The sequence below is a fragment of the Ascidiella aspersa genome, chromosome 9, assembly GCF_963924565.1.
Source record: "Ascidiella aspersa chromosome 9, kaAscAspe10.2, whole genome shotgun sequence".
In the NCBI taxonomy this organism is placed as follows: domain Eukaryota; kingdom Metazoa; phylum Chordata; class Ascidiacea; order Phlebobranchia; family Ascidiidae; genus Ascidiella; species Ascidiella aspersa.
The window spans coordinates 10,144,755-10,168,907 of record NC_139455.1 but is presented as its reverse complement, the minus strand read 5'-3'; the positions used below and the strand labels follow the sequence as shown (position 1 = coordinate 10,168,907).

General features: G+C 34.8%; 1 protein-coding gene across 1 annotated transcript; it reads right to left on the bottom strand.

Moving 5' to 3' along the window:
• Nucleotides 1-1,632: 1,632 nt before the first annotated feature.
• LOC146132922 (uncharacterized) lies at nucleotides 1,633-22,303 on the bottom strand. Its single transcript, XM_083397597.1, has 35 exons — nucleotides 22,074-22,303; nucleotides 20,036-20,227; nucleotides 19,799-19,951; nucleotides 19,610-19,710; nucleotides 19,362-19,405; nucleotides 19,130-19,194; nucleotides 18,964-19,042; nucleotides 18,571-18,885; nucleotides 17,913-18,002; nucleotides 17,734-17,834; nucleotides 17,575-17,656; nucleotides 17,220-17,453; nucleotides 16,931-17,125; nucleotides 16,024-16,254; nucleotides 15,162-15,372; nucleotides 14,836-14,949; nucleotides 12,903-13,076; nucleotides 12,612-12,723; nucleotides 12,168-12,305; nucleotides 11,936-12,040; nucleotides 11,669-11,742; nucleotides 11,129-11,303; nucleotides 11,017-11,067; nucleotides 10,778-10,938; nucleotides 10,459-10,602; nucleotides 10,165-10,381; nucleotides 5,069-10,077; nucleotides 4,783-4,932; nucleotides 4,523-4,645; nucleotides 3,591-3,778; nucleotides 3,291-3,445; nucleotides 2,985-3,158; nucleotides 2,818-2,898; nucleotides 2,632-2,726; nucleotides 1,633-2,428 (listed from the first exon to the last, which is right to left on the bottom strand). Exons 1-35 carry the CDS (start codon nucleotides 22,188-22,190, stop codon nucleotides 2,062-2,064), a joined length of 10,017 nt encoding a protein of 3,338 aa, XP_083253723.1. The 5' UTR covers nucleotides 22,191-22,303; the 3' UTR covers nucleotides 1,633-2,061.
• Nucleotides 22,304-24,153: the final 1,850 nt, after the last annotated feature.

Genomic DNA, 24,153 nt, shown 5'->3' with positions numbered 1-24,153 from the left:
TTATATCTTTTGCCTATTTGAACGACCTAAATGTAAGAATTGTTAACGTTTCGCGTGATTCTATTGGCTTGGTACTGCGTTTTAGCCCGTTTAAGGTCATTTTTTTTTACCAAAGGCGCCGTGCATACCAGACTTCGACAGCGCGATAATAATTTTTGTTTTGTATCTATAAAGTTGCAGCAAAATACGGCTAATTCTAATCTAATTAAAAATTGAAATCAAACATGTGTTCATATTCTAGTTTTAATCTATTTACGGGTTTATCAAAAATACTCCTTTGTCCAATTAATTACGGGTTTATCAAAAATACTCCTTTGTCCAATTAATTACGGGTTTATCAAAAATACTCCTTTGTCCAATTGCATTTTAAGTTTCTTAGTCGGAACAAATAATTTTAATTCTCGTTGGTCGAAACGGCTTCCAATCATAAGTTTTTTAAAAAAGGACTTAGTAGGTTTTTTTTATGGCCCTAACAACTTATTTGTCAAAGCTATTTTGATCAATGTCAATTTTTTTTGCCTACTAAATGTGCCATATGTCTCTTTCTAATTATTATTTTGTCAACTTAAACTAAAAAAACGCAAATTAAAATAGCGTTTTTTATCAAACGAAATGCATATTTGCAACATAATATCCTGGTGCTTTCACGGCTTACATGATGTGTACCTGAAAGTCAATCTACATTCTGTGACAGATGCACACCAGAGATTTTTACATCGAATTTGTGTGCATCCCTAAATTAGAAAGTTGCATACCTGAATTTCAAAAAAGGCCAAGTTGTGAAAGGATTTTAAACGCGAAGTGTGCACATCTAAAAAAATTGGCGCTGCACACCCGACATTGGCGAAAATCAACGCGATGCAATGGACATGTTGCAAGACTTTCGACAAATTATTATTAACAACTGCATATTAATCCAGCCAAAAGTACAATTTGAAGAGATTCTTTCACAGCACTAGAAATTGAATAAAAGTACTTTCGGAAAGTGCGACACATTTTGTCGTATATAGTTTGTGAAAAAGACTAGTTTAGAAAAGGCTCGACTCTGTTCCCCTCTTGATCTGCCACTTGTCCCATATTATTTACTGACATTACCTTAGAACAGTGGTTCTCAAAGTGGGCCACTTGGGCTCCCTTAGGGAGGAAATGTGTTGCAGGGAGGAAAAAGAGATAAAAAAAGTTATTTATTCGGTTAAATGATATAAATAGCTTATTTAAATGTAATGATTGGAGTTGTAAAAAGTCTATTAGGCAGGCCCATAAAGTCCATTGTTTGTTCACAGTTACATTAGTATATTGTTTCTTCACACACTTACGCCCACAGCCATTAAGGAAATAGAAACCAATGCGGGAATTTTACATAGGTAATTAATCAATACCTACGTTATACGTTCAAAACAAACTGAACTTTTCTTTCGATGATAAGCGCATCCAAATTTCATCGAAGTAACAAATAAAAAAGGTAGAGTACCTTGTGTTTTTTTGGGTGGAGGAATTAATAGTATTTGGGCTTGTAAGGGAGGAATTCGAAAAAAACTTTTGAGAACCACTGCCTTAGAACTACGTGTCATTGCATTACTTTGACACTGCAATTAACACTATACAGTATACACGAATTAACGTTTTAAGCAGTTTGGTATATTTCACATTAACAAATAGGCAACATTATTAAAATATCACAACACTAACTTTACACATTAGGAAATAAGATTTATGTAATGAAAGAATCTGTGAAGATATGATTGTGAAGATAGTGCAATGTAACAATGGCAGTTTGGTTGTTTACGTCTACTCTAAATCGCGGCAAATTTGTTAATTCAAATGCATAGAAGCCACCATTATAAAGTATAGTATGTCAGTCCCCATTTGATTTATTTTTTAAGTTTTTGGAATATTTTTATTTGAAAAGAGAGTCACCTTAGTAGTGAAGTGCGATATAATTTAAAGTCAGAAGAATGGAACCAACCGAAACCTAATAGCCAAACAAATATATACATTAAAGATATGACATAAAGTCTAAAAATCGAGTTTTATTTACAACATAACTGTTTACCATAATTTCTACTCAAGTTGATTGAGAACTTTGAGAAGTCTCGTGATACTATCCAGTGTCTCTTTGGTCATGTCTTTTGGAGTTGCTCCGACATTCGGGTTAGGCTTTGCTTTTGCCAGCAGCGGTTTATGTTGAGTCGACTTTGTCCCCATACATTGTGTCGGCTTCGTCCCTGTTTCCTTTTTTCTGTTGCTCTCCTTGTTTGCGCGAGTGGTTAGCGGGGCTTTAATCGTTGGCTTTTGTGCGGGCTTTTGGACCGGTTGGCCTGCTTTCATGGTATGTTTAGTGGAATCGGGTAACTTCGGAGCTTGTTTGCGATCAGGAGTTGAAGTGGAGGCCATTCTGCTGTACATCCCCTTCACGAAACTGCATTCCCTGGATTCATTAACTGGTTGAGCGCAGCTTTCATTCGAAACCCATTGGTAATTTATTTATAGCTGGTAATTTAAGTGGTATCGCCGCCATACATCACTTTTGCTTAGACGCATGATAAAACTACAAATCATTTTAACCTACTTTTCAGGGTAATATACTTTAAACTAAAATATAAGAACATTGCATTTAAGCGTAAAGCCCACCTAACAAAGCTGCTTTCTGTTAGCAGCGAGGAGTCGTTTAGATATCCAACGGATCTTCTATCTCTCATCTTTTTCTGAAGGTTGCTACTTTCGCTCTGTGGATCAGACAGAATTGAAAGAGTTTAAGTAACAATAAAACTACGTTTACTAGAGATTAATTAATTTTCAACATAAAAACTTCGTCACCTGTTTCTTGATTCTTCTTTCAGTTTCCTTCAAAATATATTGAAGCCTTTGCACAATCATCGGATTGATGTCTGGACACATCTGAATTGTACAACAATTCAACAAAATGCACAACAGTATTTCATGAATATTTTTTTAATTCGCAAAGACATAAAAACATGCCACACCTTTTTTGATTGACAATCATCCATATAAACAAAAATGACGTGACACGCCAAATTAAACACCGGTCGGGTGCCCCTGTCTCGAAAACCACGGTCCTGGTAGTTTGACACTAGGTCCACCAAAGCTTCAAGGTATCGGCCCAAAGTGTCTATCGTGGACGGCTTCGCCTTGGGGTTCTACAAAGATAAGTTGCGGCTAATCGATTGAAACACAGTGTTAAGAGATATCAATCTATTCGGCGATTTCAACACAACTTAAGGTGTTTCTGGTCGCCTGCTAGATTAAGGAAATGGAACAATAAAACAAACCTTTAGCAGATTGGACAATATTTTCATCGAATGCTTAATTACACTCATGCTTCCAAAATCTCGACTACAAGAAGTAACGAGATTCATCAGAGCCTCTGGGCCTCCTTCAAGCGCAATACGTTCGCAGCAATCTTCCAGTATGGACGACACTATTTCTAAATCAGAGAAAGCATTAAGCTGAAATTCTTAAGCATAAGTATTGTTTCTATGCGAATTCTTTAAATGTACAATTCTGCTATCTTTTAAACAACTGAATTGGGTAGCGGAATATTTTAAACAATGCATGAAAGCAAGTCTTACCCAACTCACGAAGTGCATTCAGTATCTGCTGAAAGTACTTCTGGTTGAAAAGTATTTTCAAGGCTCGTGTGGTTCTACTCCTTATCTTGTTTTCCGGATGAAGTGAAGCACGTTTGGTTGCCTCCTGTATCCTGGTGCGATGAAACGCGATGCCAGGGAAAAGTTGCATGCTGCGGCGCACACGATACCTACAATACATTCATTTGGTTATTTTGCATTCCGATCGACACGTTTTGTTGAACAAAATATTATTTCGAAGTCTTCAAACAGCAAATAACTAAATACATAAGGTATGCCCGTTGTGCGGCACTTTTAAGATTTTACTTTGCTCACTCTCGCAGATTGCATTATTACTAACATTGGAACAGTACGGAATATATTTTCTAACTGGCTTTTAATTGCATTCAAGATTCACTTTTACAAGAAACGATTGATTCAGCTACTCAGCTCGGGATAAAAGCCATTTTAAAGATAAAATTATAATTTCACCTCTGACTAAAACAGAACTACCTAAATGTTTGGAACCATTATACTACAATACCTAATTATTACTATTGCTTTATTAGGTAGACAAGCGTTGTATGCAGGGTCAGATAACTGTGAGGCCTGACGAGCTTGGGCTGGTTTCTGTATTGAACGATGATCGCGAACCGGATATAATTTTTTTTTCAAACTTGATTATAAGCTTAAATATCAATAAAAGAGTAAAAATAAAATGCTTCATCAACTGTAAAGTAAGTTGGCCTCATTCCCTCAAGTTTATTTTGAAAATAATTCCCACAGCGCTGGCCAATGGTTATATGAAAAATGTATAAAAATACAACCGCAATACATTATGTCTTATATCTAGTTGGAGGTCACTCATTTTTAAGCTTAAATTACGTTGGTGTGTTCAGAGAGTTTTCGTAAATAAAATAAATATATAAACTCACCCTCTCCAACAGGTTTGAATGGCTAATATTGCGTTTCTTCGTCTTAAAGCATATTTCTTCGCTAGACACACCCTATACCACGTCTGTATAACGATGCTCGCAGCTTTCTTTTGCTCAAAGTGTCTACAAATCAAGCTTTTGTTAATCGATAGAAGGAACGTACGACCGTACGTCTATGTTTTACATAACACAAAGCATGCTTAAATATTAAATTAGTGTGATTAATACAAAAAAAAACAATTAGAAGACAAACCGCTAACCTTCTGGCGACTTGTTGAATAAGAATGGCAGATTTAAGCAATTTCAAGTATCTCATACGAATTAACTTTGCTCTCCACCACCGCTGAATTGCGGCTACTTTATCAGTAAGCTTTCTCCAATCTCTTAAAAGAATGTATTTCCGATAGGCTCTAAAAATAAAATAGTTATGAACCTGTCCTAAAAGGTGGCGACCAAACTAAGAAATAAAACATTAATCACAAACAATTCTTAAAATTGTTTATTTTATTTAGAGTATATTGCTTAACTATGCCTTCACCAAATTACCTTTGTAAAGTAATCGCAGCCAAATGATCTTTTGCGGCCATGCTGATCATCAACAACTGCAATTTCCTTTTGGCAGCTTTTTTCTCCAGCAAAACTTGAAAGGATTGTTTTGCTTTCCAACCTTTGAACACCTTCTGAATAGTAACAGCTGCATTGCACTCTTTCATTAGTTGACGTCGCATTTCAAGATATTTCGACCTCTGCCTGCGACAGGCAATTGTAGCCCTCCATTGTTTTTGTATAGTAATCGTTGAACACTTGATTGTCAAAAATACTTGTTTTGTTCTCCATGATCGAAACTTGGACTGTATCGTAATAGCAGAAAATCGCATCTGACAAAATTGCTGTTTCTGTTTGACCATTCGCCAAAAAGATTGAATTAAAACTGCTGCTTTTATATTTTTCTCATGACTAAGTTTTATTTGCACAAGTTCGTTAAAACTTTTTTGGGCAAGGTACCGCCTGAAATGTGCTTGTAGAATGACTATATTATTCTTTGCACTCAGATAGCAATTTCTTTCACGCCGTGCTGCAAGGGTGGCATGCCAGTGCTGTTGTATTGTGAAGGATGCCAGCTTCACCTTTTGGAACTTCCTTCGTTGAAGACGACACCTCGTAAAAGCCTGGATAGTGACTGCAGCTTTTCTTGTCAGGACGAACCGGCTCCTTATTTGCTCACTTAACTTTTGAGCTCTCCAATAGCTCTGGATACAAAGTGCCGCCTTTCGCTGAGTAAGAAAAGCTTTCCTTCTTGTTGAACATCTAAACCATGATTGAATGACAATGCTACTGTCTTTTAGCAATATATAATGCTTACGCGAAACCCAGCTTCTGAATTGTGCTTGAATGGTAGTTGTAGCAAGTTTCATTTTTAAATAATTTTTCCTACAAGCCAAACCTCTCCTTTTAGCTTGAAGTTGGGTGACAGTGGAACGCAACATAACAAATTGCCTTCTTATATCGCGACTTAGAATGGTCTCCTTCCATCTTTGTTGTATTTTAGCCGCAGCGTTCTTAAGGGACGAATACGAATGTTTTTGAATGGCACCTTTGAACCAGGCTTGGATGCAAACAGCAGATTTTCTTTTTTGTAAAAAAAGTTTTCTTGCTTGCCACCCTTTCCAGCTCGACTGGATACAAATGACAGCGGAATATATTTTCATTTTTTCTATATATGCTTCCTTAAGCTTTAGATATTTTTTAATAGCTAGGTGTCGTCTGTAGCTGGACTGTATAAGAACAGTGGCAGACGTTAGCTGTAAGAAGTCTGAACGGCACTGTAGAGCCAATTTGGTAGCCCTCCAGCGTATTTGAATAGCAACTGCGGATGACTTTTGTTTAGCAAATTTTTTCTTTTGTCTTGCCCCTCTGTACCAAGATTGAATTTTTACGATACATTTTAATTTGTAAATAAAACGATTTCGGTTTAACCACATTTTCCAGTTAGCTTGGATTATGGTTGCACATTTGTTTTGTTGTTGTAGCTTTTCAGTGCGCTTTATCTTGCCATATTGCAGTTGACACAAATGTCTCCTGAATGACAATTGGATCGTAAGTGTAGCCTGTTTAAGCTGCAGAAAAAAGAGGCGACATTGGGAACCAAAACGTGTTGCTCTCCACCGCCGTTGAACAACCAACACAGCTGTTCTCAGGCACAAGAAGTTTTGTCTTTGGACATAACCTTTCCACCAGGATTGAATTGTTACAGCAGAACTGCGTTTTAACAAGAACGCTCTTTGAGCCAGTTGAAGCCTCCAAAGAGTTTGGAGTCTTATCACACAATTAATCTTTTTAATGTACTGTTTTCTCTCCAACCAACCTTTCCAAAATGCTTGAATTCGTAAAGCAGCAATATTCTTTTTTACAAGCTTTTGGTATTGCAATTTTACCAAATGCCTTCTAAAGGCTGACTGGATTGTTGCCGTAGCCGCAACGATCTTTAAATAGTTTGCACGGCATTTCGATGTCAGTTTTGTAGCTCTCCAATGCTGTTGGATAATAATTGCTGAAGTCTTGGCCTTCAAAAAATTACGACGAGCAAAGATTCGCCTTGACCACGATTGGATCGTGATAGCGGCAGCGCGCTGTTGCAAAAACACTTTTTTTGTCCGATATCCTTTCCAGACCGACTGTATGAGAGTTGCAGAAGTATTGTTGAGATGTGCTTGTTTAGCTTGCTTTAGCTCCTTTAATTCTATAATTGCTTGGTGTCGCCTGAAGGTTGATTGTATTTTAATGCAAGAACGTCTCAGATGCAAAAAATATGATCGACAAAGAGTTGTCATTCTGGTTGCCTTCCACTTTCTTTGTATTACCACGGCAGCAGATTTTTGGTTTAAAAATACTCGTCTTGCGCAGTTTGATTTGTACCAGGATTGGATTTTAATAGCATGATGTTTTAGTTGTGCAAACTTTCTTCTCTCTTTTTTTCCTCTCCAGCAAGATTGGATTGCGATTGCAGCTTTTTTTCTTCTTTTTGTTTCAACGGAAGCCTTTAAAAGCTTCTTGTGTTGCAACTGTGCCAAATGCATCCTGTAAACAGATTGAATTGTAATGCAAGAATGCCTTAATCTCAAGAAATATGTGCGACAGATTCTTGATAATAATGTTGCCCTCCAATGCCCTTGAATAACGCCAGCTGAAGAGAGAAGAGCTAAATATTTTCGACGTTGAATGAAACTTCTCCAACAAGACTGAATTTTCACAACGGAGTGTTTTACCTTAATAAAATAATTCCTATCCCTTCGCCCCATGAAAAGAGATTGGATTATTGTTGCAGCTTTATTTCTTTTCAATTGTTGTAAATGTGCTGCCAAAAAACTTTGGTACTTCAATTTTGCTAGGTGTCTCCTAATACACGACTGGATTTTAATTGTGGCGCACCTTAAACGTACAAAGTAGGAACGACAATCCCGAGCATTCGCTGTAGCTCTCCATCGACGTTGAATAGTAATAGCAGCACTCTTTTGTTTCAAAAACATGTAACGTTTACAAGAGCCCCTGTAATAAGACTGAATTTTTATCACAGAGAGGCGCATCAGTACAAAATGGTTTTGAACTTCCCTTCCAAGACACAGAGCTTTCCAGTGGGCTTTAATAACATTCACCGCATTTCGCTTTGTTTGGTACTTTTGAACTGCCACAAAACGCCTGTAACAAGCTTGTATTTTAATTGCAGCGTTGCGTTTTTGAATGTACTTTTTTCGTGTACTGCATGCTTTTGCGACTGACTGAATGGTAACAGCAGCATTCCTCATGCAAAGGAATTGTCGCCTTTGAACAACACATCTCCTTGCACTTTGAATTTGAATCGCGCAAAATCGCGAACGTAGAAAGACATTTCTTTCACGACGACAAAGAAGTGTTGCCCTCCATCTTTCTTGGAGTACCAAACTCGAATTTTTTTTCGCCAAAAACTCTCTTCTTTGCATTATAGATTTAAACCAAGCCTGAACAGTGACAGTGGCATGTTTCATCGAAGCAAAGTTGCACTGTTCCCTGTAGCGCTTCCATTCAGCTTGGATAATGGTTGCAGCCCACAGGCGACTTTCTTCTTCCATTTTTTTCTCTTTCAATTCTCGCAAAAGTTTTGCTGCAAGGTAGCATCTGTAAAAGGATTGTATCTTCAAAACAGACCGCTTTAAGTTTGTATAGTAGACACGATACTGTCTTGTCAAAAGGACGCTTCTCCACTGTATTTGTATTCTTATGGCAGCTTTCTTTAAAATTAGAAATTTCTGACGTTGCAGACAACCCCTGTGAATAGCTTGCATATTGGTAGCAGCAGTTTTCATACAAAGATATTCCATCTGATCACATCTGGCCACTAAGGTTGCCTTCCAGTGTTGTTGCAAACAGATAACAGAACAGCGCAATGCTGAATAATATCTTCGACCAACAACACATCTATACCAGGCCTGAATCCTTATAACAGAATGTTTGATTGCATGGTAATTTTTTTTGGCAATCCAACATTTAAAATTAGATTGAATGCACACCGCGGCTTCCTGCATGGTTAGGAAACGCCTTCTTGCTACAGCACCCTTTCTCATTGCTTGTAATTTGATTGCAATTTGCCGCAGATGCAAGTAATTTTTCCGTACCGGTCTGCCAACCAAAATGGATCTCCACACACCTTGAACTATTTTTGTTGCTTTGACGGTATTTATGTATTTTTGTCTCTCGATTCGCCCTCTGTACCAGGATTGTATTAAAACACACGCATGACACTTGGCATTGTATCGACTTTTTTGAACATAACCTCTGAAGCAGGATTGAATGAGTGTTGCCGCAATACATTTGCGCTTAGTTTCTTTTATAATGCTGTAATTTTTTCTTGCAACATTACCACGATGGATTGCCTGCAGTTTTATAGCAACTCGTCGAAGATCACAAAAGTATTTCCTGCAATGAAATGCTTCTTTGTAAGATCTCCATTTGGATTGTAGCAAACGAGCACTTGTTTTGATGTCTAGAAATTTCTTTCTCTGAACATAGCCTCGTCTGTACTTTTGAATAGCGACTGCAGCTTCTCTTAGCTCTTGATATGATTGCCTGGTATTTTTACATTCAAGAGTTGCTTTCCATTTTTGTTGCAAAAACATAGTTTGGTTTTTCAACAAGAGAAAATCATTTCTGGCTTTTACACACCGGAACCATGATTGGATAATCACAACAGATTTCTTTAGTGTAAGGTAGTGCTGTTTGTCTTTGTAACCTCTATAGGATGATTGAACTTTGATACACGCATTTTTAATCTTTACAAAATGTTTTCTAGCTTGCTTTTGTCTCACACGTGTTTGAAGATACAGTACAATTCGCTGCAACTGGATGTAGGTATTTCTCTGAGAGCGTTTCGCGATAAAAGCTCTGAATGCTTGTTGAATTACTTTTGTTGCGTTTCGAATTTTTTGATATTGCTGTCTAGTTTTGAAACCTCTGTAAACCGATTGCACATGTACTGCCGCCAGATTTCGTTCCTTTAATTGAAGTTTCCTCCTCCAATTACGCTGCAGTAAATATAAATTTGTTTTAAATATATATAGAAAGTGTCAATTATTAAATAAGTTACATATTTTAGTAGTAAAGTATAATACCTGTATGACTTTAACTGCAGCTACTTGAAGGTTTAGAACTTCCTGTTCTTTTCGACTGATTTTGACATGAGATCTAGTCAAAATCATTCTAACAAAAGATTGTATTTTAATTGCAGCACAACGCTTTATCAAAAACGACCTTCGTTCAGCTCGTGTCTGCTTATAGGATCGACAAAAAAGTTGTATTTTTTGACAAGCTTCAAGAATCCTTTGATACCTATTCAAAGAAAAAATAAACAAATATTGCATTAGACTTATAGCAATTTATTTTTCTTATATTTTCTTAGCTCATGCCTTTTTCTGATCAGCCATCCTCTTATAGCAGTTGTCAAAGTAACAGCAGCGGTTTGTTGTAACTTTGCTGCTGTTTCACGTTTCTCATGTTCCAAACATTTTGCCCTGTAGAGCCTCCAGGTAATTTGAAGTATTCTTGCAGCCCTGTGTGGACACAACAATTAAACAACAATTCAATAACTTGATTTTAGCGAAATTTAACGCATTCGGTATAATTACACGATTTTGGAATTTTAAATACACAGCCGTACCAGTAAATGAAATACCGCCCAATAGTAAAAAAATTAACATTTAGTAATTGAATGGTTTAAACCAGTACCTGTCTTCTACCCGAACATCAATCAAACGTGCACAAAGGTAGGCAACGAACAAGCGCACGACTTTGCTATCAGGAACAGTTCCACAGAAATCCTCAACGGACAAAAGAGATGGAATGCCACCAAGTTCGTATGCTGCCTTCTTCACCATAATGAAATTGAACTAAAAACATAGTTTACATAAAAAACGACCGCTTCCAGCAGGTTTTCTGCTTCTGGTGTGCACGTATTTAAAACTGACCTTTTCGTTTTTGCACAGCTGGGTGTAGGTTTCATTCGAGGTAGTTTCTGGCTGTTATGCAGAAAGTAAAATTTTAGATTTTGTAGCAATTAATTTTCCAAAAACACTAAACACTACTTACAACTCCAAGAGAATTTGATCCCATGTCAAGGGTGGTGTGCATTTTTATTTGAGCTGGTGGAATCAACTGTGGTTGGTAGTAGGAAATAAGATTTGCCAAAACTCGACCGTCGCTAAATGAACCAACAAAATTGTGTACCTCTATTCCCCGATGTGCACAAACATATCTATTATTATAAAAAATGGACTATTTAAACATTAATATAAAAATAAGTAACACAATACATTAGTAATTTACTAATTACGTATAAATACACAACTAAATAACGCCCTAAACAAATATTGCAAAGCATGTGGTATATTCCAAACCTTAAACTCAATTTAAACGTATGTTTAAAATTACATTAGCCTACTTGTTTAAACAAAAACAATATATTTAAAAGCATGAATCGTTAGATATCAAAGCCTATTTGTTAAAAGTCGTATTTCATATTTAGATTACCACTTATATGACAAATAGTTATGGCCTTATGGCTTTTAGTTATGGCCTTATGGCTTATGTCACAAAGTTGAGCAATTCAAAAACACTTACTTGCACCAATTTAAAAGCAACAAAGATGTTTTTTCAACCTGGTTATTATCTGGAATACTATCCAAATCACCACTCTGCAAGATAAATTGTTTACATTAGAAACCATAGCTAGGTACGTGCGTGCAGCCACTAATTGCATTATATAAAATGAAGAAACACTTTGTCAATGATAAATTTAGTAAATCACTTTAGTATTGTGAATCGTATTAGAAATATTCAAATTATAGATTCAAACAAGTTGGTCAAGTTTAAAAACACGCTACTTACCAAGTTCGGCAAAGCATCTCCCGTTTGTGCGTTCTTTAAGATAAGCGTCTTTTTTAGAAATCGTATTTCTTCTCTTATTTGCTCTTGGTTCACAGCACCGACCAACTGAAAAAACAGTATATAATTAAGTACACCAGATAGGCAAAAAATCCATTTCAGTAATGTTTATTTGGTCTTTAAGATTAGTACAATATCTATACCAGACAAAAAGGTCAGATTTAAAAACACGAACCTGAAAATGCACGGCTAGGTTCCACACAAGGGATAAGGTTTTTTCTCTGTTGCCTTTTACAATATGGTCAGCCTCTATTAGTTTTCCAGAATCATCTTTCATACTAATGCCAAATTTTTCCAATGCCGTCATAGCAACCTAAAAATCAGCGCGCTTTTGTAAAACAGTAATAATGCAAAAGCTTTCAAAAAACTTTTTCAATTTTATTATATTGGATATAACCAATTATGAATTTGAGAACCATTGGACTTGTTATTTGTATCTCAACAAGTAATTATGAATGAAGTTTTAAATTCAATAAAAATGTAGATGCTAAACACTGTGAGCACCTATCACACTTAAAAACCCGAGAAAAACATGTTGGATATATATTAGAACACCAGACTGCCAGACCTGCTTTTTGAAACATTATAAAAACAAAAGTTGTGCCGTATTAAAAAATACCCCTGTATTGTGGCGCTTCTGTAAAATGCTTCCTGGTGGTACCCTCATTTTTTTGGACAAACTCCATTCACAAAATAAGATTTCAGTTAATCTTGTTAGGCGAATACCATCCCTGCATAAATGAAAATACAAGTTTGTGTGAATAGCAGAAACTTTACAAAATTATTATATTTACAAAAAATTATTTACAAAATTTGGTTAGAACAAGTTAATAAATTTTAAATTTATAACGTTATTCAATACTTTTCTTTCTGATATTTATTAACAACATGTCGTACAACAGACCAGTACCTTAAGTCGGATGCCAGATTGTGAACACCATACTCAAATTCATCCAGGTAGGACTGTTGGTGCGAGACGGAATATCCAAGATAGGAGAGATGCTTAACTATGTCACCTTCACCTTTAAGGAACTCACGAGAAACTGTGGTAAGGATTTCCCGACAACTGGTACTTCCTGCCCCCCTATAAATAGTTTTTATTGACTATTAGTACGAATGTTCAAAGTAAGTAGAATATGGGATCCTTAGTTTCGCATACAATTGACGTGTATATTGGTCGATTGGAACCGACACATATAATTTATTCGTTCTACCACGAAGGTTGCACGCCTAATTAAACATACGCTAGTGGCAGGTTTGATTAAAGGCCTGTAGCACTAAAAAAACAGCATTGTCCCTGCTTTAAATGCAGCCATGAGGTGCGACATCAGCGTTTCACCCGATCCGTCAGAAATCAGTGCAGTTCTAAGCAAAAAGGTCTACGACAATCAGTGCATTCAAAGGATCAAAAAGTCCGACTTTTAGACTTTGAGGTCTTGGACAATGCACTAATTTGCATTAACAAATGTGCATAAGAAGATTAAGTTTAACAATACTTGACCCAACCAAACCCAAACGCTAACCAGCGCCCTAACCCAAATAATGTGCGATAATTTAATAATTATAACGCTTCAGGCCCCAATACCTCAATTTGTGACGTAATAATCTTAAATACAATGGACGAGAAACCATCAGAGTTTGGACTTTTTTCCCTAGCATTTAAAGAATTATTACAATAACGCACATTATTTGGGTTAGGATTCGGGTTAGCGTTAGGGTTTAGGTGGGTCAAGTGTTATTAATCCTATCTCACAAGTTTTGTTATCTTTTCTGAACTTTTAATGAATATTTTTAATTTATCTTCGCCGGGAGTTTACCTAAAGGTCCAAATCAGTGCATTGCCAGGACCTCAAGGTCTAAAAGTCTAGACTTTTCTGCCATTGGATGCCCTAATTGTCGTAGACCTTTTTGCTTACAAATGCACTGATTTCTAACGGATCGGGTTCAGGACCAAGTATTACTCGACGATAAATCGCCTAACTCAAATGTTATTGTGCGAGCGGTTACCGTGTATTGTCAGGTGCAGGGATTTCGCAATTTTCCAAGGCGTTAAGTTGCAAAAGTAACATAACATCGTAAAACTCGCGAAGGACGCTACGGGGTTACTTAGAGCCAAATTGAGACCAATATTCAGCAAAGGTTGCCACAGCGTGATTTTTAATTAACAGTAACGCATTACTAACAATAGCAATTTAGTTGATTTTGCAGCATAAAGAATATTGATTGGCTAATTAACAGATCACTGTTGTAGTAAAGTACATTTAAAACACTACAATGTCTTATAAAACGGACTGAATTTGGTAAGAGTTCATTTATTGTGTTGCGTTGGACTCACTATATGGGCAAAAATTAGGCTTGGGTAACAACTAACAACCTGGTGTTTCATCATGTTTCATGTTTTTGTTTTGTTGTTGTGTAGTGTAGTAATGCATCACAATTCAAACAACTGATTTTAATGGTAGTGAGTTAAAATATTATTCATTTGTATTTTCCATTTACAATATGTTTCTATTAGCAAATAGTTGTTTTTGCCACTAAGTGGTATTTTATGTTTTGTCAAGAAAGGGTTTATTATAAATCCGCCCCTAAAACAGAAGGTGTATTATAATTATTTAAAAATAAACTAGGATTCGATATTCTGGAATCGTTATTCTAGATTTGAAACCTATTATTCTAGAATCTAGAATGTCTCAATGGGATCCTACTTAGAACATCTCTAATTATTACCAAATGATTTTTGAATTGTTTGCCTAATTAGACCTTTTATTAGGGTTGTCACTATGTTTAAAAAAAGATACAAGAAAAAATGTTACTGAGACAACTCAAATTTGAAAATCACATACTTGCGAAATAGACAGGGATCATGATCTATCAGTCTTGCTTGTTTGGCTTGATCAAGAACATAAATCAAAACCAAAAGTTTTTTTAATATGTGTTTACCCAATTCCTCTTCGAACCTGAAGAATATAAAAATACATAATATAAATACTATTATTATTTGGATACAAATCAAGAACCCAGGTCAATATTTTTTTATGTTGTTATTTACAAAGGCGAAAAACGCACCAAATATACCAGAATGAAAAATGCACTTTTAACAGTGGAATAGGAAAAAAAAGTAAAATAGTCAAATAGGTTTTAACAAGTGAATATAAAATCTTATATTTACCCAGGTCTGTAAGAGTGGGGTACAGTGGGGTGAAGATATGATTTAGCTATCTCACTGTCAAACAAAACTCTTTGTACAATGAAGCGAGAAATTGATGTTTCTGGTTCATTATTAAATATTGGCACCGTTTCACCAAATACTGTTTCGAGGCCAATCCTCAACCACAGTGTATGAAAGTTCATTAATAGTTCGAGCAATTTACCTCTAGATCCTGGAAACACAAAGGCATTTATTTAACATAAGGTTGGGCATTTGACCAGTCAAATAAAATCCGGTTAATTGACCGGTCAAATACTCGTCAAATTGGTCAAATACTAAACACACTATCATAATGCAATTGAAGTCAGAATAAATTATTTTTTGACTATCAATAAGATTTTTTGCAAAACCATGCACATATTGCAAGCAATACTATAGCAGTATTGTAGAGATTTTTACCATTACTACAACCACTAAGTTAAGACAAACGCGATTCATCATATAGGTGCATTTATTCTAAATAAATAAATCTACTTTGCTATTACAAACACTTTGTTATTACCACAGAACATGTGTTTGCATCAGGTAAACCCTACCATTTCATATTTGAATTGTTTAAAAAAGTTACAACCAAGATTATTAAAAACTCAAATTTACAACATTTCAATCTAATATGAGATTTGACCGGTTAAATAAAGTGCGGTCAATTAACCGTATTTGACCAGTCAATTGACAGGCAGGCCCAACCCTAATTTAACATATATATATATATATATATATATATATATATATATATAGTTATACTTAAAAAATATTCGTAAATGATGCAAAATATTTAGTGAGCGTAAACTGAAAGGTAGAATTATAATTACAACACACTTACCAAGATCTTTCCAGACATGTTTGTCATTGCGTAATTTAATGCAACCAGTATCAATAACTTCCTCCACCTTGTGGATAATTTTAGACATACTATCGGACAGGAACATTGCACATGCTGCTCGTCGCAAATCATTAAGACGACACCCAAGCTTATATGCACGGAGAGAGGCTGCTTCTTTGCTCATTGCTGGCTCAACATTGGCATTTGTAACAAGCAGCAAAGAGCTAGAAACTTGAACAAGATAAAGAAAAATTTTTAAAGAAAATATTAAACGTCAGATGTTACTTTAACTAAACAATTATTTTTGAGGATCATTTGCTTACATGCTTAACATAAGTACTATTCAGGGGTTCTATAACATAGGCCTAATTGATATGTTAATGTATATTTAAAAAGTAATAAATTTTTCAAATTTTTAAACCTAAGGATTTTAGTACTGAATGAATTTAGACTCAATTTCACTTTTACATTTTTAACCAATATCAGCAGACTTCTATTGTGTTGTCAATTTATGACGTAATCTCTGAAAATTTCTTCACTATCGTGGTCCACGCGAAGAATAAAAATAAATTAGGGGTCAGTGGTAAAAAAAGTTTATGCCCCTGAACTATTATGTATTAATAGAATTCTATCATTGAGTGATTAAGATAGCTTACTAGGAACTTTAACTAACAAGAGATGCAGTACCCAGATATACTATTTCCACCCTGACAGGGGTGCTATTATGACATCCTTAATCTAATAAAGGTACTATAAAAGTTAAAACTTTGTAACATGTGCAATAAAAAACAATAGTTGAAATATTAGGCAACTTATTTAAAACAATCCTTGTTTAGACATATAATGAAATGAAAACTATGTTTTGACCACACTAAACTGTAGTTTTAAGAAGATCCATTGTAACTACCTGATTTCTTTGTTGATTCCATTGCCTTGAATTCGTCAGGAGTAAAAACATAATTAATCCAGCTCATAAATGCCTTTTCCTGCTTTTCTTTCCACTTTGCATCATAGAACTGGTTTCTTGAAGCAAAGGTTGAAGGATGACGTCTCTGAATAGGTTTGCTGTCACTAGCTAAAACCAAATGTGCCATAGGTATACCTAAAAGATAAATCAGGAATCAGGAATAAAAAAATTACCACCAGTCTTACATGTATCCTTAACAGCATGTAATAGAATTGTATTTTGTTCTTACCTTTAACTGGTTTAGCCTTAGTTGGCTTCTTAGCGCTGATTAATTTACCACGTTTTATTCCAGCAACAGTAGGGGTCTTGTCAACCAAACTGATTTTAGATTTGGTTCTATTATCACTGTTGGCTGGTAAATTCTTTGGTATGTTTTTTTGACTGGATAGTTTTCTAGGAGAATGAAACGAGTTGCCTGTTTTCGCAGCTCGTAGTTTTTGGATTGCCTTTCCTTTTGGAGTTCCTGACAAAAAAATAAAAAAATAAAAAAAAATAATAGTAACTTAGCTAGAAATCTTACAACTCTGAGATGGTGACATCACAAATAATAACTGATCATAATTGTAACAATAATGATGACATACCAGATTTTTTGTTTCCATATACTTTGAATTTTCTTGGAGTTGTGCTACTCTTTCTTCTTTGCAATTTTTCCATCTTGGGACTCTAAAATAAAATCAGATCTGGTACACTTGTGACTTTAACTACATTTAAGGAAGATTTTAGTGGATATTATTAGATACCTTTTTGACTCTTGTAACTGAGTGATCACTTTTTCTTTTTAAAGGTTTTACGTCATTTTGCTGTACCGAATGTTCAGGAGGCTCAACTAGAACATAGGTAGCTAAAAGAAAGCAAGCGTAAAAAATAGGTTAACACTTATAGAGATGTGCAAAAAGCCTATTATCACCAATCGAATTACCTGTGCTTGTATTACTCAATAAACTGGCATCCAAGTTGTTTTCATCTTCTGGTAATTTACAGTTTTCAAGACTATCAACAAGAGCATTATCTAAACATAATGCGTATAGTTTTACACTAGACATCTTCATCACATAGGGGAATTAGGTTTGTTTGAAAAACTTTAGGGACCAGAGCACAACAAAAACTTGTCTACAGTGTGCTACATCAGTGGTCTCCAACCTAAGGTCGCGACCCCACGTGGGGTTGCCTAAACCTTTTATTGGATCGCTATCACCAATTCCTGCAGTTTTAGTGCTCTCATTTTGCTTGCCGTTTAAACGAGGACAATGAGTATATTAAAAATGTTAAAATAAATTACAAGAATTGCTGTGTTCTTTAAAACTTTAAATCCAAGCGCTAATTTAAACCTCTCATTTTGGCGCACATGTGTAGCCCCAGTTCTCCACACTTTTGTAAAATTTAAGCATAATTTAATCAAACGTTTGTGTTATTTAGTTCAAGTATTACTAGTCTGAAAACAAACCGGGGTCGCATGTAAATGTTAATTTCAGTTCATTTAAATTAGGGTCGGTTAATAAAAAGGTCGGGGACCACTGTGCTACAATATGCTATTCAAAAATTATGTAATTCTAAGCATATTTAATTTTACAACTTACCTGGAGTGTTTCTTGAAATAACTCGCTCATGGAACTCTTGAATAAGACAATCGTTTTTCTCTAATTGTGTCACTTGCCCTTCAAATGCAAAAGGGCTGTCCAGGGAGTCAGTAATATTTATAGCCTCTAAATTACTTTTTTCGGGCAGTGGCAAGAGAACGGTTGGCTTGGACAAACAATGCACACTGGAACTACTAATTTCTTTGTTAGTGCTCAAATAGGCGGGCAACTCTGAAGGTGGTGTTTGAGACACAAGAAATGTTGGTCGTCCAATATCAAGTGATTGTTGTAAGTGGCCTTTCATATCAAAGTGTTCTAACAAAGCAAAATGATTAGACGATTAAAAGTACATTTTTTTATTATCTCATAGCATCAAAATATTTCCATAATTACCAAAGTTTGATAGTTCTTTTAAAGGGGGCGATTTAGGGCCTGATGATTCATGCAAACAGTAGTTGTTCTCAATTGAATCCTAAACACATACTATGTTGTAATTACCTACATAATACCAGGCAGTATATATATTTTAACACATGTTAAAAATGGAAAACCAACACACCTGATTGCCTTTGTTATTTGATTGAGTAGTTTTCAGGTCGGTGAAAGGTTGCTTTAAACTACCACCTACCAACATTCAAGTATCAAAAAGTTAGTCAAACGAATATTTAAATTAACTCATGTATAGAAAACAATGTTTTCAAAGTTTAGGAATATTTACATACGGCAAATCAACATTTTTTTCCATTTTTTAAAAACTTTGCCATGTTTTACCTTTTCAAGGTAATGCTTACCTCCATTTGACAGCGAAGGTTTCAATAAAGGTGGTTTTCTGTGTCTAAATAAAAACAAATTCGTAAAAATTACATATATATGTTTATAATTTGGAAAAAAATGTAGTTAGTATAGTCATAACAGTAAAAACAGTTTATAAATCATAAAAATAAAAGGATTATATGTCTGTTTATAACTATACTGTTTAAACCCAATATAAATTTATATGTGTACAGTTTAAACTTTTATATGAAGTTTTTGTAAAAACCTTGATAAATTTTCTTTATTTTCTTTGTCATTTTCAACTGAACAACTTTGGCTCACTGTTGATGTTGTAGGACGTAGAGGCCTTTTTCTTCGCTTAGAAACCTATATCAATTGTTATTAATTAGTTTCACAAACTAATTTAATTGGATATAATGTGTATATAGGTAAACTTTTCATCAAGTAGGTTTACCAGTTTTATAGGAAGTGCTGTTCCAAGCATAATAAATTGTATTCGGAATCCTTCATAGTTGACAGTTACCAATTCACGACAGTTTCCCGCATCCCTTGGTGCCCAAGAGATGGTAACCACCTCTGTTGCTTCTGGTTCAATGGTAAAAATTCTCTAAAATGAATAAATATTCAACAAAATGATAATAAAATCCTAATAAGTAGAAAAATATGTACTTTTTTATATTAATTGAGATACCTTAGATATGCAGAAGTTTTTTTTGTATGGAAATCTTTCAATGGCTACATCAACATCAGTTAGATTAGCATTTTCAATGGAAAGTTTTCGAACAGCAGTGTGGTTAACTTTACATTCACCAAAATCAATCACAGCTTTTTTGGCAAAATGTGTCAGCTTTAAAATTACTGGAGCAGTATGGTCTGGCAGATTCTGGCATCAAAACAAAGTTTATTACAGTCTATGTGTGCGATGTGTGTTTACAGGATAAAGCACATGGTTTTAAAAAATACATATAAAAACACATAACTATTGCAAATTGCCAGATAGGCAACACAAAATAAAGGTGCAGTAAGGTAATCATGTCAATAAGGTTTCTAAAATATTTTTACACAACCATCATCAATCACGGACAAAAATAGTCCAGGCGAGTGCTGATAGAGATAGGTAGACATTCGCCTGACTGGTTAGTACAAATTTTAACTATAAAAGCTATTAGCCTGGCAACCAGATGTCAAACTTCAAAATTAAAAGTATGGTACACAATTCATTTTCCATATTTAGAACAGTGTTTTTAATTCACAACCCAGAAGTACATTATTGTATTACACCCAAAGTCAAAAATATATCTTCTAAATGTATAGAGCTATTGATGACTGTATAAGAACTGAAATCACAGGCACTGTTTGGTGCCGCTTGGACTCTATCATTAGGTAAACCTCTGACAGAGAAAAATCAATGTCCTGCGCACATAGAATGGTAAATTAAAACATTTGTGTAACATAATCAATCATAAAACTTAAAAGCTAGCAGATTAAATTTAGTAACACCTTAACAACTCATATGCTATTCCTAACCCAAATAATTTGCGTTGATTTATTCACTACTACTGTATTTCAATGATGGGGATAAGGCTCAGAACTTCGGCTGGCTCAAAAGAACACACAATACGACCCATAAAGTAGCTGTACTTTAAGCGGAATTATCTATATTACGATTCAATAAGACCTAAACTAGTCAAATATGTCCTAAACTCATCCAAATAAAACCTAAACCAGTAGGGAGAGTGTACAGGACGATCAGGGTTTGTTGCTCTGACATCGCTGTTTTTGCATCATATTCGTGATGAAGGTAAAACATTCTTTAGACCTTGTTATGACTGTTTGGGTTTTATTTGGACGGGTTTAGGTCATATTCTGAATTATGACTCATTCAGATTTTAGACCTTATTTTTTAATAAGGTATTACCTATTTATGTCTTATTCCAAGCTTTTTGGTATTCTAATGAAAATGTCATTCTTTAAGTCTATTTTCTGGCATAATACAATATTTTGTCCAAGGTTTACAGTATTGTTACGTTATACATAAATGTTTTACGAACAGCGGAATAAATCATAAGAATAATACAAAACTGGAAAATTAAATGTAAAAATTAAGCCGGATGGCATCCGATCTCAAACATCTACGGATGAGCTATATATAACTTCAGCTTAAAAACATGTTGTGCGGTATTTACAAAAATCTATTCTATGGAAACCATTTAATTAGTGATTGTGTTATTTGCCAAGTTATTTCCAACCCAGAATCAAACTGCATAATTTGCATGTTGTTATACTAAAATAAAATTGGAAGTGGCTATTTTCATGGATCGTCGTGAACCAAACTTTTGCACTACGTGTGTTGGATTTCAGTTTACGAAGTACTGTCCATGGCAATAGCAATAAATCCTATTGTAATTTCACAGATTTTGAGTTTACGTCACGGATTATCCATAAAAATAGTTTCTTTAAATCTTAATGCAGTATGTCAACCCGGCAATGAAACATAATTATTCTTTTGCAAAACGGTAAAAAAGTACAGCAAATTTTAAGGTTTGATTCCCCGGACTTCCGTTAAAATAGCCACTTCCCATGAACAACTTTGCCCAAAGCATAAAACATGAATTTTATAAGAACATATGAATTTTATAAGAACATAAAATTTAGATATTTTACTGAAATTCTGCCTCGGTCATGTCTACTATTATTGCAATTTATACAAGAAATATTTTCCTTATTACCTGCGAAGGAGGTGTAAATGGTTTTGAATCTATCCATAACTTTCGGATCCTGACAGGAGTAGTGTCAATATCTCCATTTCCTTCCTCCTTTGTATGTAATTCATTTGTGGACCACATTGCCAGTTGTGTTCTAACAAGAGTTCAATGTTGAATACCCTAACAGCTCAATTATAATCGAATACTTCCATTACTTATAGTTATATCAATAATAGTCAAGCTTTTAAAAATCGCGTGCGTAATAACAAGTGTATATTATTTTTTAACATTCAAGTTTCCCTGGGTTTGTAAGAACCAATCAAATCGCTGAATGACGTTATGCATGATTGGTGGCGTACTATAGAATACTTATTTTTTTTTAATTGCAACTATAGTACTATATTGCAACCCATTTTGCCACTAGTGTGTGTCTATTTAAAATTTTACGATTAAATAAAGTTTTTGTGTATGGTAATTTAGCAACATACAAAACTCTAACTGAGTTATTATTAGTTTAATCATTATATCCTCTTTGGTCTAATGCATTTTTGCTTTCATTGTTAGGTCAAAGTTTCTCATTTTTAGGTCAAAAAATAATCGGCCTACTATCAGACTTAACAATGTTACTAATGACTCTAAAAAACGTATGCATCTAGAAAATGACAAAACAGTGATATATGCTTCAACAGCGTGAAAAATAATGGCTAATACTGGATCAAACGAAACGTAGCACTTTTTATTGATACGAGATTTTAATAAAAAGCTGTTTGTTTTCTTTTTAACTTTTCAAGATGGAGCTTTGGGATTAAATACATATTACGATATTTTATCTTAAATTATACATGTTCGTTCTGTATATGTATAGCTTAAAGTTTTAGGTTAACACAAGCTATTTTTATCGAACCTAAACCGGAACTTGGACCGGTTTTGACAAAAGCTTGCTTAAGTTGGTGTGCTAAACCGGAACGTTTAAATTACTCCTAGCCGACGCCGGAACTGAGCCAGATAATGCAACACTACATAAAATAGTAAAACATTTTAACTAAAAAGTAAGAGAGAGAGACGACACATGGGGCGCATAAAAAGATAATTACTTTGATTGATATAATGACATTTATCGAGACAAAAATGGCTAAAATGTAATAATATTAATGTATTACAATTAAATTTTTTACATGCCACATTTTAATGTTTTAAAGTGGTCGCCTTTGATCTATTTAGTTTAAAAACAAATTGTGCTTATGCCACCGCATTTGTGTAATAGACGTAATCGGGTTTGTTACGTCATTATTTCGCTTGATTTTTCGATAATTCCAGGGTTCGAAGATTTGAAGACAAACATGTCGTATTAAATTCATCGTGAGTTTAAAGATTCCTGGATTACCTCAGTAAGGTCGCAGTCACCAGATAACGCTTTAAACAAAATTGTTTTAGCTTGAATTTTTAAATTTGCTGAATCTGTAAATTTCAACGTTGCGTTGTACTTTTGTAATGTTGTCACGAAGTGATTACTACTCGATTGGTTCGTCATATAGTCTACATTTTCAGGATTGTGCTAAGTGTTAAAAAGCCATCTATAGAGGGCAAACGCAAAGAAACGCATTAATATATTTTATGCGGCTGTCTGTCTTAATATTATTTCAGTTTTTGTCGTAACTTCATATACGTGACGTTCGAAGTCGGACCAAGGGGACGCTGTTAAAAAGACGATATAAAACAATTTCGTTATCAACAGGTTGCTCAAGTTTGGTAATACTTGATTGTTATTGCAAAAATGGCATGTGCCGTTAACATTTGTAATGTTATTCATTTAACTAACGTAAGTTCTTTAATGTGGTATATTAGCTTTTATAATAGCGAGTTTTTTAAAACCAGTATCAGTTAACCGGCTGCACTTTGACATGTACTCGAAGCGGCGAAGGTCTCGTGGTGCTTTGATTACGAAGAGCAAGCCAAAACCCGATCAGTCCATGAACGCAGGTCGCTCTTTGTTTCGCCAGAGTCGATCAGTGTTCATCTCGAGTGTAAGTTTAAGTGGCAAGCTGATCAAACAAGCATAGTCCTGTTAAGGAGTCGCAACGCTAATTAGCCAAATTGTAACCGT